Source organism: Erpetoichthys calabaricus, chromosome 17 (assembly GCF_900747795.2).
Source record: "Erpetoichthys calabaricus chromosome 17, fErpCal1.3, whole genome shotgun sequence".
NCBI classification, from domain to species: Eukaryota; Metazoa; Chordata; class Cladistia; order Polypteriformes; family Polypteridae; genus Erpetoichthys; species Erpetoichthys calabaricus.
Window position 1 is genome coordinate 51463623 of NC_041410.2, and position 15070 is coordinate 51478692.

General features: G+C 37.4%; 1 protein-coding gene across 1 annotated transcript in view; it reads left to right on the top strand.

Moving 5' to 3' along the window:
• The window catches only part of myo9aa (myosin IXAa), a 568471-nt gene that overhangs the window by 292328 nt on the left and 261073 nt on the right, over nucleotides 1–15070 (top strand). Inside the window, 1 exon segment of the mRNA XM_028823069.2 lies at nucleotides 8012–8106. Coding sequence (XP_028678902.2) covers nucleotides 8012–8106 — 95 coding nt within the window.

Consider the following 15070-nt stretch of genomic DNA (forward strand, 5'->3'; position numbering starts at 1 on the left):
CACGATGCTTCACATACTTAAAAGCTCGAAGGGCATGTATTGATTTTTGCTTGTTTGTTTTTCTCTGTCTCTCTCTCTCTTTGTCTGCTCCTGACGGAGGGGGTGTGAGCTGCCGCCTTCAACAGCTTTGTGCCGCAGTGCTTCGCATACTTAAAAGCCAAACAGCCCTATTGATTTGTTTGCTTTCCTCTGTCTTTCTGACATTCTGTGCTCCTGATGTGCACTCCTTTGAAGAGGAAGATATGTTTGCATTCTTTTAATTGTGAGACAGAACTGTCATCTCTGTCTTGTCATGGAGCACAGTTTAAACTTTTGAAAAAGAGACAAATGTTTGTTTGCAGTGTTTGAATAACGTTCCTGTCTCTCTACAACCTCCTGTGTTTCTGCGCAAATCTGTGACCCAAGCATGACAATATAAAAATAACCATATAAACAAATGGTTTCTACTTCGCGGATTTTCTTATTTCGCGGGTGGCTCTGGAACGCAACCCCCGCGATGGAGGAGGGATTACTGTATACGCTTTGACGAGATCCTTAACTCCTCTCCAGGCCCCAGTTACTTTGATGTGATCGAGACTTCATGGGAATCCCTCCCCATTTTGTTGATTTGACACGATTGGGACTTCATGGCTCTCGAGGAAAGTGGTGTGTAGCCCAAGGGAGGCTGGAGTAAGACTGGGGGTTTTAGAGTTATCTGTGATTTGCTGTGGATCTGTTATGGTACTTGTACAGAGTCAAAGTTTTACTACTGATCCAACACTACACTCTAGGTGGAACATTCAGTCTATGAACTTGGTCTCAGTGCTTCAGGAAGCATCAGGATGTATCAGAGGTTTGATGAATTAAGAAGATAGTCCATAATAGTATTCACTTTGGCTTCATGCAAAGGATGCTGTTGCCATCATTTATTCCATCGTTTATCTTATGCTCACTCTCGCTGAGCTGCCATGCTCTCCATAGCAGTAACACTAAGCAGAAATCATGGGAAAATCCATAATTATTTTCCCACTTAATGGCAGTTGTGGTCAGAGGTTACAGGAAGTGACTTGCCTAAAGTGGATATCAGTCACCAAACACTAACTTTTACAGGTTTGACCCCTAGGGATGGAAAAAGAGTTTGACAGCTTACTGTTTCTTGCAAAATCTTGAATAAAATGTGAGAATAAAAAAGGATTCAAAAAGTTTTATTAATGAAAGTAAGTAATCACCATGCTTTATGTCAAGGAGCTGGTTGTAACATCTGTGAATGCAAGAGAGAGAACTTTTGTCAATGAATGATGTGAAAGCAGATAGGCCTCAAAGTGAGACGTCAAAGCCATTCTTATTTTAAGACAACATCTCCCTTATAAAGTATATTCCACAAATAATTTTGAGAATAGAGGAACACTGAGTTTAAAAATAAAAATGTACTGGCTTGTAACATCTTAAGGACAGCGTGACCTGAAGCGTTTACTTACTCCTTTCTTTGACCTTGAGCCTATAAAACTGGATGACTGATAATAGTGCAGCCAACTCAGAAAGCTCAAGATTAGCGAGCATTATCTGATCTAGTCTAGTCACAACCAGCTACTGATATGTAGCGGCACGGTGGCCCTTCTCATAAACACGTCCACGTCCTATCAATGTCAACTCAGAATTCCTTTAATATTTATGTGACCCAAGCATTCAGACAAAGATTCACATGGACTCACAAAACACACCATGAATGTGGCAAATGGTGCCATCAATGTTTGGATTTCTGTTCGGTCTTTGAGAACAAAGCAACCAATCTTGACTGTTTATAATAATTCATTATACGCTTTTGAAATCTTTGTGGATGGTTTTATTTAAAACAAAATATATAAAAAAAAAAAATACCAGAAAGAGTTAAGTGAATTGTATGCCAGCTATTATGGTGGAACTACTATTGTTATATTAAATGTGGATTGTGTCAGCAGTGTGTATGATGTATATAGTGTTTCTCCTATAGAAAATCAGCAGAGGGAATTGATCAGCAATTATAGTAATTGATTGTTAATCCTTAATAATAATTGCAACCTATCAGTATATCTACTATGTCTTAATAACTGAGAGTTGCTCCAAAATTCCATTTCAGTTTATTCTCATAAATCAGACCTCCACATATAAGCCCCAAAGTAATAATTAAGCAGTTAACTTGTATTTTAACATTCATCACTAATTTAAAATTCCACAAATATATAACAAGTGCATGGAAAGGGTGTTGGCTCAAGATCTCTTTTGCACTGGTTACAAGTGTCAATGTGTCTATTGAGTATGTCTTTTCCGAGCAACTGAAAGAATGAGCGGGTTGTTGCAATTCTTGCCGTCAACAGGTTATGCGGTCTGTATATGCTACAGGACATTCTTCAGTTTTGTTGTGAATAAACTAAAAGACTTTATCCTCCTAGCTATTTGTTAATATGATGATATTGGATACATGAACCCAGTTAACTATCTGGGTTTGAACTAGTTAGCTTCTGTCAGATGAGATTGCACTGGAACCTATTCCGGGTCTTCAAAATTCTCAAAGGCATTGATGAAGTAGACCCAGCAGAACTCTCAAGTTAATGGTGCCTTCTATTGGCTAACTAAAAAGATTACAATATGCAAGCTTTCGAGGCAACTGAGGCCCCTTCTTCAGGCAAGCCAATAAAATGTGTCATTTTGCTTGATTTTTCACTACATTCATAATAACTAACACTGTACAACAACCTAGTAGTAATGTTAATGGTGAAATGATGTACTCAAGGACACCAGTGGACATTAAGGGGAAGTGTATTTAGGACTGAAGCAAGGAAGCACCAATTTACACAGAGTTGTAGGCATCTGGAACAAACTACTGAGACATGGATTTGAAGCAGAACCCCAAGCACCTGTTAAGGAGGATCTAGAAGAAATATTGGGACAGCTTAACTGTTTAGTTTGGTCTCCTCTCAGTTGTCAGATTTCTTATGTTTTGGTTACTTTGAGAAGTAGCTTATTTAAAAAAAAAATCTGCTGCTGTTCTTGTAAAGATGTCTCATTTTCATGAATTTGCCACTTTCAGTCTGACACAGCCAATGTGTAATACTACCCAGCTGCTATGGGGCATAGCGTCTTGAGTATGAGTGTTGTCGAGTTAGCAGCAGCTTTCATTGATTAAATCTTCTGCTTTGCTATGTATACTAAGTTTATATTTATTCTTTGTTTTGCCTCATTTTCTGCACTGCAAGTTTTGTTTTGCTCACTTATTCTCATAAGTATGTGTATATGTATACAGTATGTCTCCTAAGTATATGTAAATCATTGTGTTCATTGCTAACAGTAAACATACACAGATATTTGCTCACTTATTGACGTAGAAGATGCAGAGGAATTGCTGCAGTTGTAATTCATCTTTTGTACTGCTTATTTATATTCAATCATTTTTCCCTTTCTGCTGCCTTCCTTGTTGTTCACCTTTTCAGAGTGCTTTGTTATAAATCAAAAGTTTCTAAGCTCACACTTTATCCTCAGCACAGTATACTTACTCTATTTTTATGTAAAAAGTGAGTATTGCATAAAACAAATCTAAATGGGTAAAGTGAATGTTCAAAATCATTGAAATCAACAAAGCATAAATCTATCTGAGTTTTACAATTTCATGAATTGTTTCGGGAAGTTAAAAAAAAAAAAAAAAAAAAAGGAAACCATCCATGAAATGTTACTACACAGATGTTTGTTTCCTCTGTGTGTGGAGCAATAACAACAAAAGCATTAATTTCTACAGCACATTTTATAATAGATATAATCTTGTCTCTTTAGGAGAAATTAAGAAAAGAATTACAACGGATAAAAAATACAGAAAAATTACTAAAATAGTAACACAAATCAAATTAATACAAACCTGCACAATTACAGATAAACAAGTAAGTAATAAAACTGTTAATTCTTAAATCTGGATTTAATTACTACACTCATCTTTAAGTCTCCAGTGGTTATAATGATAAGGTTGATCCTGTTGCCAGCTGGCCAGAACAGGCAGGGAAACAAAAACTGTCACTGGTGAAACGTTGGAAAGAATAAACCTGCACATGCTACAGGGCCCAAAAGACCTTCAGAACCCCACTAGAAATTCTATAAAACATAAACTTGCTACGGTAGTTCATTACTGTTATGATGCACCGTCCTTTTCTGTCCTGCAACCCAGCTTTACATTTTTAGTTTATTGACAACCCATAAGTTCCCCCTTGGTGAAACGAGAACAAATGTAAGAGCGGAGTGGCGTGGGGTCTCCCTAGGTGAAACAGCACTGTTGATCACTTAGGTTTCCCACTTGTGCTCCCAAGGATGGTAGCCTGCGACCTGCCAGTTGTAGCCTGTGACTTAAAAGTGAGTCACGATCCAGTTGTTGAGAAACACTAATAGAAAATTGGACTGTCTACACTCCTTCCAACATCACAGGCAGCTGTTGAATACTTTGATTAGATTATAGTAGCATTTCAGAAAACCCCAAAAGGAAACAGAGAATAGTAGTGGTTAGTAATGATCTATCAAAGTATGTGATATTGCGATACAAATTAAACTCTATTAAGTTCCACAGTGTTGGCCTGGCATATCTCTGTTGGTTATACATTCTACATTTTTGGTCTATAATTACAAAAGCCCACCTCAGCGCTTCTTGTATGCTTAGCTCTTGTCCTGACTTGAGTATTCTTTAGCAAACCTCTGTTGCCTTAAGTATTCCATTGCAGTCACAGTTACAAAAGTAATAGAAACAAAATGAGAAATTAAGTCTTGTTGAGTCCTCACTGGTTTCTTGTGCTAATGGAATAGCAACAAAATCAGTGCACGTAATGTTTAAATCAATCATGTGCTATACTGTCACTATACATCACTATGATATGGAGACATTGTGGTCCTCAGCTTCATTCCCTACAAGTATTAATTAATTTGCATTACTTTGTCCAGTTTATCTGCTTTTAGAGCCATGCTTAGTTATTAAGTTAGCTTCTCATATGACTTTTTTGTTGATATTTTTCTGTGTCATTTAAGGGGCATCACTTGAGCTTTATAGGAAAGGCTGCCTCCTGTTACATTGGCAAGAGAATCTATGATAAACATAAAGAAAACAAAAATCACTTTACTACTTTTTCTTCTGTACAAGTGATATATATATATATATATATATTTTTTTATATTGCCTTTAGGTTGCAATAAATCCATGTTTCCTTGATTAAAAAAAAACGGTGGCCTCTGGGGGTATCTCAGACCACAAACCTTAGGACACAGCTATACCAGACACGGTCCCAGGTCAAAGCAATCCTTTTATTCTTCCTTTTCTTTCTTTAAACCAAATTCTTTAACACAATGTAATTTGCTTCCAATTAAATACAATCCTCAACCTTTTCTTTTCTCCTACTTTTTTTCTCTCACTCTGCTCTTGACTCTGACTAACCTGGTTGAGGAGGATAGGCTCTTTTTAAAGTCTGAAGTACTTCTGGTATGTCACCAGTATGCCTTGGAAGCACTTCAGGGTCCAGGGGCCTCATGTATAAATGGTGCGTATGCACAAAAATGTTGTGTACGCCCATTTCCACGCTCACATTATAATGCATAAAATTAAACGTGGCGTAAAGACACGCACCTTCTTACGTCAGCTCAAACCAGCAAGTTTTCCACTCGGTTTTGCAAACTGTCAGCACCCAATGTCAAATCAGTGCTACTGTTCCTGTGTGTTTTCCCTTTATTTTTTAGATTCACATCCCTGACACGGCTTTATTAAATACACTGAAATTAACTGCATATCGTTTTTTGTTTAAGGCATCTGATTGTAATCAACCTGTACCTATATAATAGTGCATGGAATGGCCAAACTATTCCAAATACCATAGCTGCTTTAGCGTTGTTACTCTCAGTGCACCCTTCAGAGTATTTTAACCCATTGTATCTGAGTGTGGAATAACAGCTGTACAGCACCTGATAGTAAAGCTCTATGGCAGATTGTGTCAAGAGTGGAGAGAATTATCGTTGTACAGCATCTAGTACACGCTGCCTCAGCCATGCGCACAATCTATTAGAGCTTTTCCCATTCGGCAAATGCTTTAGAGCCTTTCCTGTAGGGACCTCGCAGTTCAGAAACAATTTCATCCCAAGAGCTATAAATGCATTCAATCAGTCCATCAAGTGCTCACAGTATAACTGATTATACTTATAAGTACAATTACCTTACTGTAAACTTGCATTACAGTTATAATATTGCACAACCTGAGCCACGTATGCTTTTATATTGTATATTTTTCATTGTTTTTTATCGTATTATTATTGTTGTTATTTTACCATTTTATAGGAAAATAGGTTTATGGAGGATTTGCATATTGAATCTGATTGTACCATACAATAACAATAAAGGAATTCGATTTAGATTTCCAAGCATTATCTTCTTGGAGCTCTTGATATCTTTAAGATGAAATGCAGTATATATATTACATTACACAGATACATTATTTAAATGAAGTTAAAAATGTATAATGTTAATAATTAAACTTGTGGATAGCAGTAGCGATGAACTAGTGCCACGTTCAGGGATTGTTCCTGCCTTGCGCTGTATGCTTGCTGGGACTGGCATGAGCCTGGATGGATAGATGGCTTGAATAATTAAACATGTACTATGAAGATATTTCAATGTCCCTTAAAGGTTTTGAAGAACCAACATTTTAAGCTTACAGATGGCTCAACATTTATTAAAGAGCTGAATGTGTGGTGATTGGTTACTTGGAGAAAGAAAAGGAATGACAGGAATTAACTGTGAGAGCAGGAATTGTACCAGCAGAATCTGAGCACTCAATATATTTTCTGTTTTAACATTTCAGCCGGTTAATAATGAACATTAACGGATAAAGGAGTTCAGTGTGGTTTCATTACCCCTTCGTGGCAGTTTGCACGAAGCAGCTCATTGTAAATCACAATGTAGAAACTTCAGAGGTTAACCGGATTCAGAGTCCGTGTGCAGCAGTATAGCATATGCGGGGAACATCATTTACAATGGGATTACTTAAAATCACATGCGATCGCATTTGTTTTCTTTACTCCCACATACTGCTTGATCAACTTCATTTCTGTTTTGAAATCAATTGCCTTTTTTTCCTGTAGTTGTAAAAACAAATGTAACTGAACATAGTTGAAACCGCTGCAGGTAACTGAGATCAAGTTGAATGAGTCATGGCATACAGAGCTGGTGTGGCAAAAACTGTCATTTGCTTATGAGACACGGTAGCAGTTGTAAGTTGAATTGTCATAAAGTGTTTAGGTCGTAAGTATCTGACTATCTGTAATGTATATTGTCTATACAGAGTTGTCAACCTGTAGTAAAGACAGGAACTCGGATGAAATGCTAACCATGCCACCCCATTTACTCAAACATTTTAATCAAAAGTAACAGGCACTCGATGGTGCAGAGATTAATAAAAGCACTACTTGCCACTGGCTGAATGCTGTGTACAGTGGTGAGGCTTTAGGTTCAGAGCACCGTATTATGGGTTGCTCATCTGCTAAATGAGATGCCCGTTTTCCAGACTGCTCTCCTTTTATAGCTTGTGGGCCAGATTGTCGGGCGACGCACATGCTTGACACACACAAACAAACATACATACAAACACACTTTTTTTTTATACATATATAAAATATATAATATATAAAATATATAATATATAAAATATATAATATATAAAATATAAAATATATATATATATATATATATATATATATATATATATATATATATAAAATATATTTTATATATTTTTTTTTTTTGAGAGCTTATTAATGCAAATTATTATGGTTAAAAAAAAAAAAAAAAAGCTGTTCCACTAGAGGGATACATTGTTTGCATGAGTACATTATTTAAGATGACTTTGAATAAGGAAGTCTTATCATTGAAAGTGAATGTAACAAAGTGCAAATATCGCCTGCTTGCTAGACCAGTAATAGTATTCATGAATGGACTTAACTTTCTGACAGTCACTTTTCTTCTCTGCTTGTCTTTCTTTGAAAGGCTTTTGGAAATGCCAAGACAGCTCATAACAACAACTCCAGCAGGTTTGGCAAGTTCATCCAAGTGAATTACCAGGAGACGGGTACAGTGAGGGGGTAAGTGAGAGCTGCTTTTTATCTGCATCATTTTTTCTTATTTCTTACATGAAACGGAACATGCTTGATTTTTTTTAATCTTACAATATTAACAAAAACTGGTTATTTCATTGAAGCTAATTGAAAATAATCCCCCATTTTCTCATACCTGTCATCCGTTTCTTTATTTCTTCCCCAATCAGTGAACTAAAGGACTGCAATAATCTTCATTCTGACTACAAGTGAACCTTTCCTGCTGAAAATTTAAAACAGTATTTAATAATTTGTACAAAAAAGTGTTTGTTTATTAAGTACAGTACTGTATGTATTCATTCATTTAAATGTTATTTATTTTACATTCAAAATGTATAACCTTTTCAGTAGTCTTACCTGTAGTAGTAGGGTGTTGTACTGTGTTAGCCATTATGGATGCAATGAGAAGTCAAGCAAAATAACATCTTTTCTTGGCTAACTAAAAAGACTGCAATATGCAAGCTTTCAAGGCAGCTCAGTCCCCTTCTTCAGACAGTTTGTAATCAGTTTTACAAACTGCCTGAAGAAGGGGCCTAAGTTTCCTTGAAAGCTTGCATATTGCAATCTTTTAAGTTAGCCAAGAAAAGGTGTCATTTTGTTTGACTTCACAGTATTTTTCCCCTAAGATTTTGGATAAACGTGAATCTGCATATTTACATGCCATAGCCTTCTACTGGTGCTGCTATTATTATGTAGTAATGTACTTTCTTTAATCACATAACTAATTTAGGAAACTGAAAATAATTTGATTAATTATGCAAGTTTAAAAAAATCTTTCAGAATATACAATACTGTGCAAAAGTTTTAGGCAGGTGTGAAAAAATGCTGTAAACAAAGAATGCTTTCAGAAATATAAATAATGATTGTTTATTGTTATCAGTTTACAAAATGCAAAGTGAGCGAACAAAAGAAAAATCTAAATCAAATCAATATTTGGTGTTACTACCTTTTGCCTTCAAACCAGCATCAATTCTTATAGGTACACTTGCACAAAGTCAGGGATTTTGTAGGATTCTAGACAGGTATATGATCAACCAATTCTACCAAACAGGTGCTAATGATCATCAATGTCACACGTAGGTTGAAACACAGTCCTTAACTGAAACAGAAACAGCTGTGTAGGAGGCTTAAAACTGGGTGAGGAACAGCCAAACTCTGCTACCAAGGTGAGGTTGTGGAAGACAGTTTCATGTCATGGCAAGACTGAGCACAGCAACAAGTCACAAGGCAGTTATATTGCATCAGCAAGGTCTCTCCCAGTCAAAGATTTCAAAGCAGACTGGGATTTCAAGATGTGCTGTTCAAGCTCTTTTGAAGAAGCACAAAGAAACGGGCAACGTTGAGGATCGTAGACACAGTGGTCGGCCAAGGAAACGTAGTTCAGTAGATGAAAGACACATCAAGTTTATTACCCTTCGAAATCGGAAGATGTCCAGCAGTGCCATCAGCTCAGAACTGGCAGAAACCAGTGGGACCGAAGTACACCCATCTACTGTCTGGAGAAGTCTGGCCAGAAGTGGCCTTCATAGAAGAGGTGCAGCCAAAAAGCCATACCTCCGCCATGGAAACAAGGCCAAGTGACTCAAGTATGCACGAAAACATAGGAACTGGGGTGCAGCAAAATGGCAGCAGGTGCTCTGGACTGACGAGTCAAAATTTGAAATATATGGCTGTAGCAGAAGGCAGTTTGTTCGTCGAAGGGCTGGAGAGCGGTACAATAATGAGTGTCTGCAGGCAACAGTGAAGCATGGTGGAGGTTCATTGAACGTTTGGGGCTGCATTTCTGCAAATGGAGTTGGAGATTTGGTCAGGATTAATGGTGTTCTCAATGCTGAGAAATACGGGCAGATACTTATCCATTATGCAATACCATCAGGGAGGCGTATGATTGGCCCCAAATTTATTCTGCAGCAGGACAACGACCCCAAACATACAGCCAAAGTCATTAAGAACCATCTTCAGCGTAAAGAAGAACAAGAAGTCCTGGAAGTGATGGTATGGCCCCCACAGAGCCCTGATCTCAACATCATCGAGTGTGTCTGGGATTACATGAAGAGACAGAAGGATGTGAGGAAGCCTACATCCACAGAAGATCTGTGGTTAGTTCTCCAAGATGTTTGGACCAACCTACCAGCCGAGTTCCTTCAAAAACTGTGTGTAAGTGTACCTAGAAGAATTGATGCTGTTTTGAAGGCAAAGGGTGGTCACACCAAATATTGATTTGATTTAGATTTCTCTTTTGTTCATTCACTGCATTTTGTTGATTGATGAAAATAAATGATTAACACTTCCATTTTTGAAAGCATTCTTTGTTTACAGCATTTTTTCACACCTGCCTAAAACTTTTGCACAGTACTGTATGATCACAAAATGGTTGATAGGGAAACTGGCAACTGTACTACAGGATATTTTTTAATTCTTACATATGGCCAATGACTATGGTATAGAAAAGATAGAAAGCAGTTTTTGGGCAGATAAAAGTGAGCATCAGGTAAAACCAAACAGTATGAACTCTGCAGATTAATAATAAAATTATCCAATTTTGAAAGTGAGTGCTGCTACAAAGATTTGCTTGACTGTAACTTTTTAGAGTAAGTGGAGCGGGGGCAACACGATTATAAAACAGGATCCACAGACACTTTTTTTTTGAACTACTTGTTATGTTTTTTTCTTTTTTCTTGACAAAATATGTCAATGTAAGCTTCATGCAAATAAATTCAAGAACTTTGAAACAACATTTTGTTTTTCTTGTATAGTCCAAAATCACACAAGGAATGCCTTAATGGCCTTTAATGGGCCCTTGTTCTTTGACAGTCCCCCAGCCTTGACTACCTAAGCCAACAAGAAAAAAAAAACAAAAAAACCTTGTAGGGAAAAAAATGGAAGAAATCTTGGGAAGGGCAATTCCAAGACAGACCCCCATCCAGGTAGGTTTTGCAAATAATCGGGTAATTACAACACCCAAAACCGAACACAAGTAGTCCTCTGCACAGAGGTAGATGGCCAATCTATCATGACCACCTCAGAAATACAAAACAATTACACAAAATAGATTGTTCTTGCACAGTGTCCGTACCAAGTGCAGGTGCAGAGCATCCCAACAACTCTCAAGGTAAAATACAAGAATAGATGATACCACTCACTAAGTACAGAACTATCAGATGTGAGGATAATGATTTGTACAAATGCAAACTAACAAACTTAGTAAAGAAAAAAGTAATTAACATAAATGCAAAACAGCAATGTTTCTTCATCAACTGATTGTAGAACCATAGCCAGATTGTAGAAAAGGAGTCAGACAAGCCAGACACTGTCAGAGTCCTGGAGACCTCAGCCAACAAGCTGCCTCCAACAATTGACCATTCAACAGCTGAGTCAGTGCTGGGCCAGCCAATCTACCAGCAAACATACTGGAAAATGTTAATGACAGCATTGCTTTTAGGCAACAAATGTGCCATTTGGTCTTATATTAGTATGCAAAGACTGATTTCAGTTGATCAACTGCTGCCATACTACTGTATATCCTAGGCAGTGTTTCTTGCTGTCCGTGACTCCAGCACATTCACACATTCCTCTGTTTCTAAAACTTAATTCATTAAACCATTAACTAATAGATTGCAAAATCATTTATCCATCCACCCATAAACTTTCAAGTTGAGTTAATCCCACTTGAGAGTTATGAGAAAGTGTAAAATCAAGTGCTTTTGCATGGTATTTAAGATTTTTTTAAATGTATTTAAGTCCTAGCTAAAGCTGCTTTATAAGCACCTTGGGTGTGGAAAAGGCACTATATAAATAAAATGTATTACTATTATCCATCCATCCATCCATCCATTATCCAACCTGCTATATCCTAACTACAGGGTCATGGGGGTCTGCTGGAGCCAAACCCAGCCAACACAGGGCGCAAGGCAGGAAACAAACCCTGGGTAGGGTGCCAGCCCACCACAGTAGTATTATTATTATTGTTGTTGTTTAGTTACAAGAACATATTTTACCAGTAATAAATTTGTTCTTTTAAAATATAACAAAAATCTAAACCTAAATAATGTGCCACCAATTCTCTCATTGTATTGAACTAATCAGTAGCATTCAGCTTACTTAGCACGTCGCATGCCAAGAGTTTTTTTGCAGATACCTTCTAAAGTGTTTAAAAAACGCAGATCCCATAATGCCTGTAAACTCATCTTATTGTCATAGCTTGAAAAGGGAATTCTAGCATTGTGAAGCATATACATGCTGCAAGAATCTCTCTAAAGCATTTCCATTTATAAGGCCTATAAATTGCCAACATTGGTAATGCTTAACAGTAGACATTTTATTGCATGACACAGGGCAATATTTGAAAAAGAGAAAAATGTAGAGCTTTAAGTACCAGACGGCCAGTTTTAAAATCAATGCAGTATGTTTGCAGGGAGCCAGTGTAGTTCTGCCAACACCAAAGTCATATGGCCCTGAGGCTTAGCTAGAATGAAGTTTTCTTAAACTTCTCAGTCTCTCAAGGAGGTACACTGCAGAACAGCGTGTTACAATAATTAGGCTGTAACAGTTTAAAGTTAAAGAGAAGGCAGAAATGGACACAGTTGAACTTTGCTGCACAGATGGAAAAAACGAGCTCTTAACCAAAGTAAAAAGAATCTTAAGTACAAAGGTGTATAAAGTAATCCATAAACTCCTCACTTTAGTCCAGAAACACATTAGTAAGAATTTTAGAGAAGAAATCCTTTTCACCTGTTGTAGGTGACAAGCTAATAGAACTTCAGATTTATCTGACTTTAACTGGAGAAAGTTAACATCTATTTTAAAGACTCAGTCTGATGTATGGGTGATGGAAGATGCAAAACTGATTCATTGGTCTTTGGCCTTTTTCAATTTTCAAATTTTTGGTCATATACACTAAATAACATTTATTGATACAAGTACAATAATACTTCCTGTAGAGGTAGATAACACAGTAGTGTCTTTCTTGATTTAAATCAATTAATGGAATTCTGCATTACAGCATTTCATTTTTAAATATTAAAAAAATATTTTATTAGTAAGACATTTTGTATTTACAATTTGTAGCTATGGTTTGAAACTACCTTTAAGCTTATGGCTATGCCTCCTTCCTGTTGCTGCTTCTGGCTTCTTGTTCCCTTTCATGTTATGGACGGCACACACAGAGAAGTTGACCTTTGTGATTCTGATACTCACCACATGCTAAAGATTTTTCGGCATGACATGAGATAATATTTGAGAAATATCTGAAGGAACAGAAACCAAGAAGCACTTTAAACAGCAGCTGAGGGAGTACAAAATGTGCTGTTTCAAATACTCACAGATGATCTCAGATTTAATGGAAATAAATAATAATAATAAAAATGGATGGCTGGTGAAAGGGTGATGAATATCAGCAGCTCTAGCATATTAAGAAGCAGGCAGCACATAATTCAGGATACGCCTTGCTGCTCTTCACCTCACACTCTATCTGTGGTCACGTCTGTGCTCAGGCTTTCCTTGTGGTGATGGAGGACTGGCTGACTCACCCTGCTCTGAACTTTTCTACAAGTTCCTTAAAGTCAGCAGTATTTTTGTCAACCATAGTTCATATCAGGTCACACATGATGTGCATTTTATTTGCGTAGTTTTAAGGTTTTTTGGATTATTTTGACTCCTAGCACATCATGCATTGTTTCTTCTATTAGATATACTGTATGTACTTTTGCTGGAAAGACAGGATTCATGAATCAAGGCTGAGATGTGAAGAATGGAGGAGGGAAGTTTAGTAAAATGAGCAGCACAGCAGAAAGGAGAAGAACAAAGAGCAAGAGGAAATCCAAGGAAGAGAAAGATGGATTGCATTAAGGAAGGGTGCTGAGAGAGAGAGACCTGCTGTTTGGAACAATCAGAGAGGGCAGCAATAAGACAATCTGACCAATAAGGAGAGAAGGGGAGGAAGGAGATTTTTTTTTTGTTACTGGTTTGAGTGTTCTAGCTTATTATAATACAAATGTATCTGATTGGTTTAATTCTGTCATATGCTTTTTCAGGAATTTAAGTGGCACTGAGTTCATATGATTTTGGGACCACCATGCACCTTCTAACACCAACTTACCATGTAGTTAAGCAGAGTTTGCAGACCCCTTAGGATACTTATGCAGTCATATTTGCAAACTGGTGGTCTAAACATGGATGGCAGAGTATCCAGCTAAATTCTGCCTGGACCCTTAGGCTTTGAGTGGCAAGAACAAGTATGTTCTGGAAATAACCACATTTATGTCTAAATTTGTCTTACTACATTGTCTGATGTTCAACTGACACACAAATTAATGAATTGTTCCTGTGCATACTGAATACATCATTCAGACCTTCCAAGGTGTAGGTTGGAAAAAGTCTGTGAAACCCTTTGTTGATGACATTAACAAAAGCTAACTGGAGTCAGAAGTTAGGAAACTTGGAGTACAGGAGAAAAAATGAGATTGGAAGTGTGGTGTAGATACAGTAATCCCTCGCTATATCACGCTTCGACTTTCGCGGCTTCACTCTATCGCGGATTTTATATGTAAGCATATGTGAATATATATCGCGGATTTTTCACTGCTTCGCGGATGTCTGCGGTCTTTTTATTTCTGGTACGTGTATACAGCACTGTATGCTTTCTCAGTTGATTTGCCCATTTGACTTCAAACAAGGGACGCTATTGGCGGATGGCTGAGAAGCTACCCAATCACAGCATGCGGTTAAGCTCCTGGGTGCTGACTGGCTCAGTGACGGGGAGCGCAGAATTCGATTTCGCTGAAAGCCGGCATCTCGACTCGCTCATTCAGCATCAACGTGTTTCTTTGTGCGTACTGTAGTCAAGCCCTTCATTATATCTACAAAACGATCTGCTCCTGCTACTGCTTCTGGGGCTGTGCCAAAGCACCAATGGAAGATGCTAACAATTGCTGAAAAGGTAAAATTGTTGGAC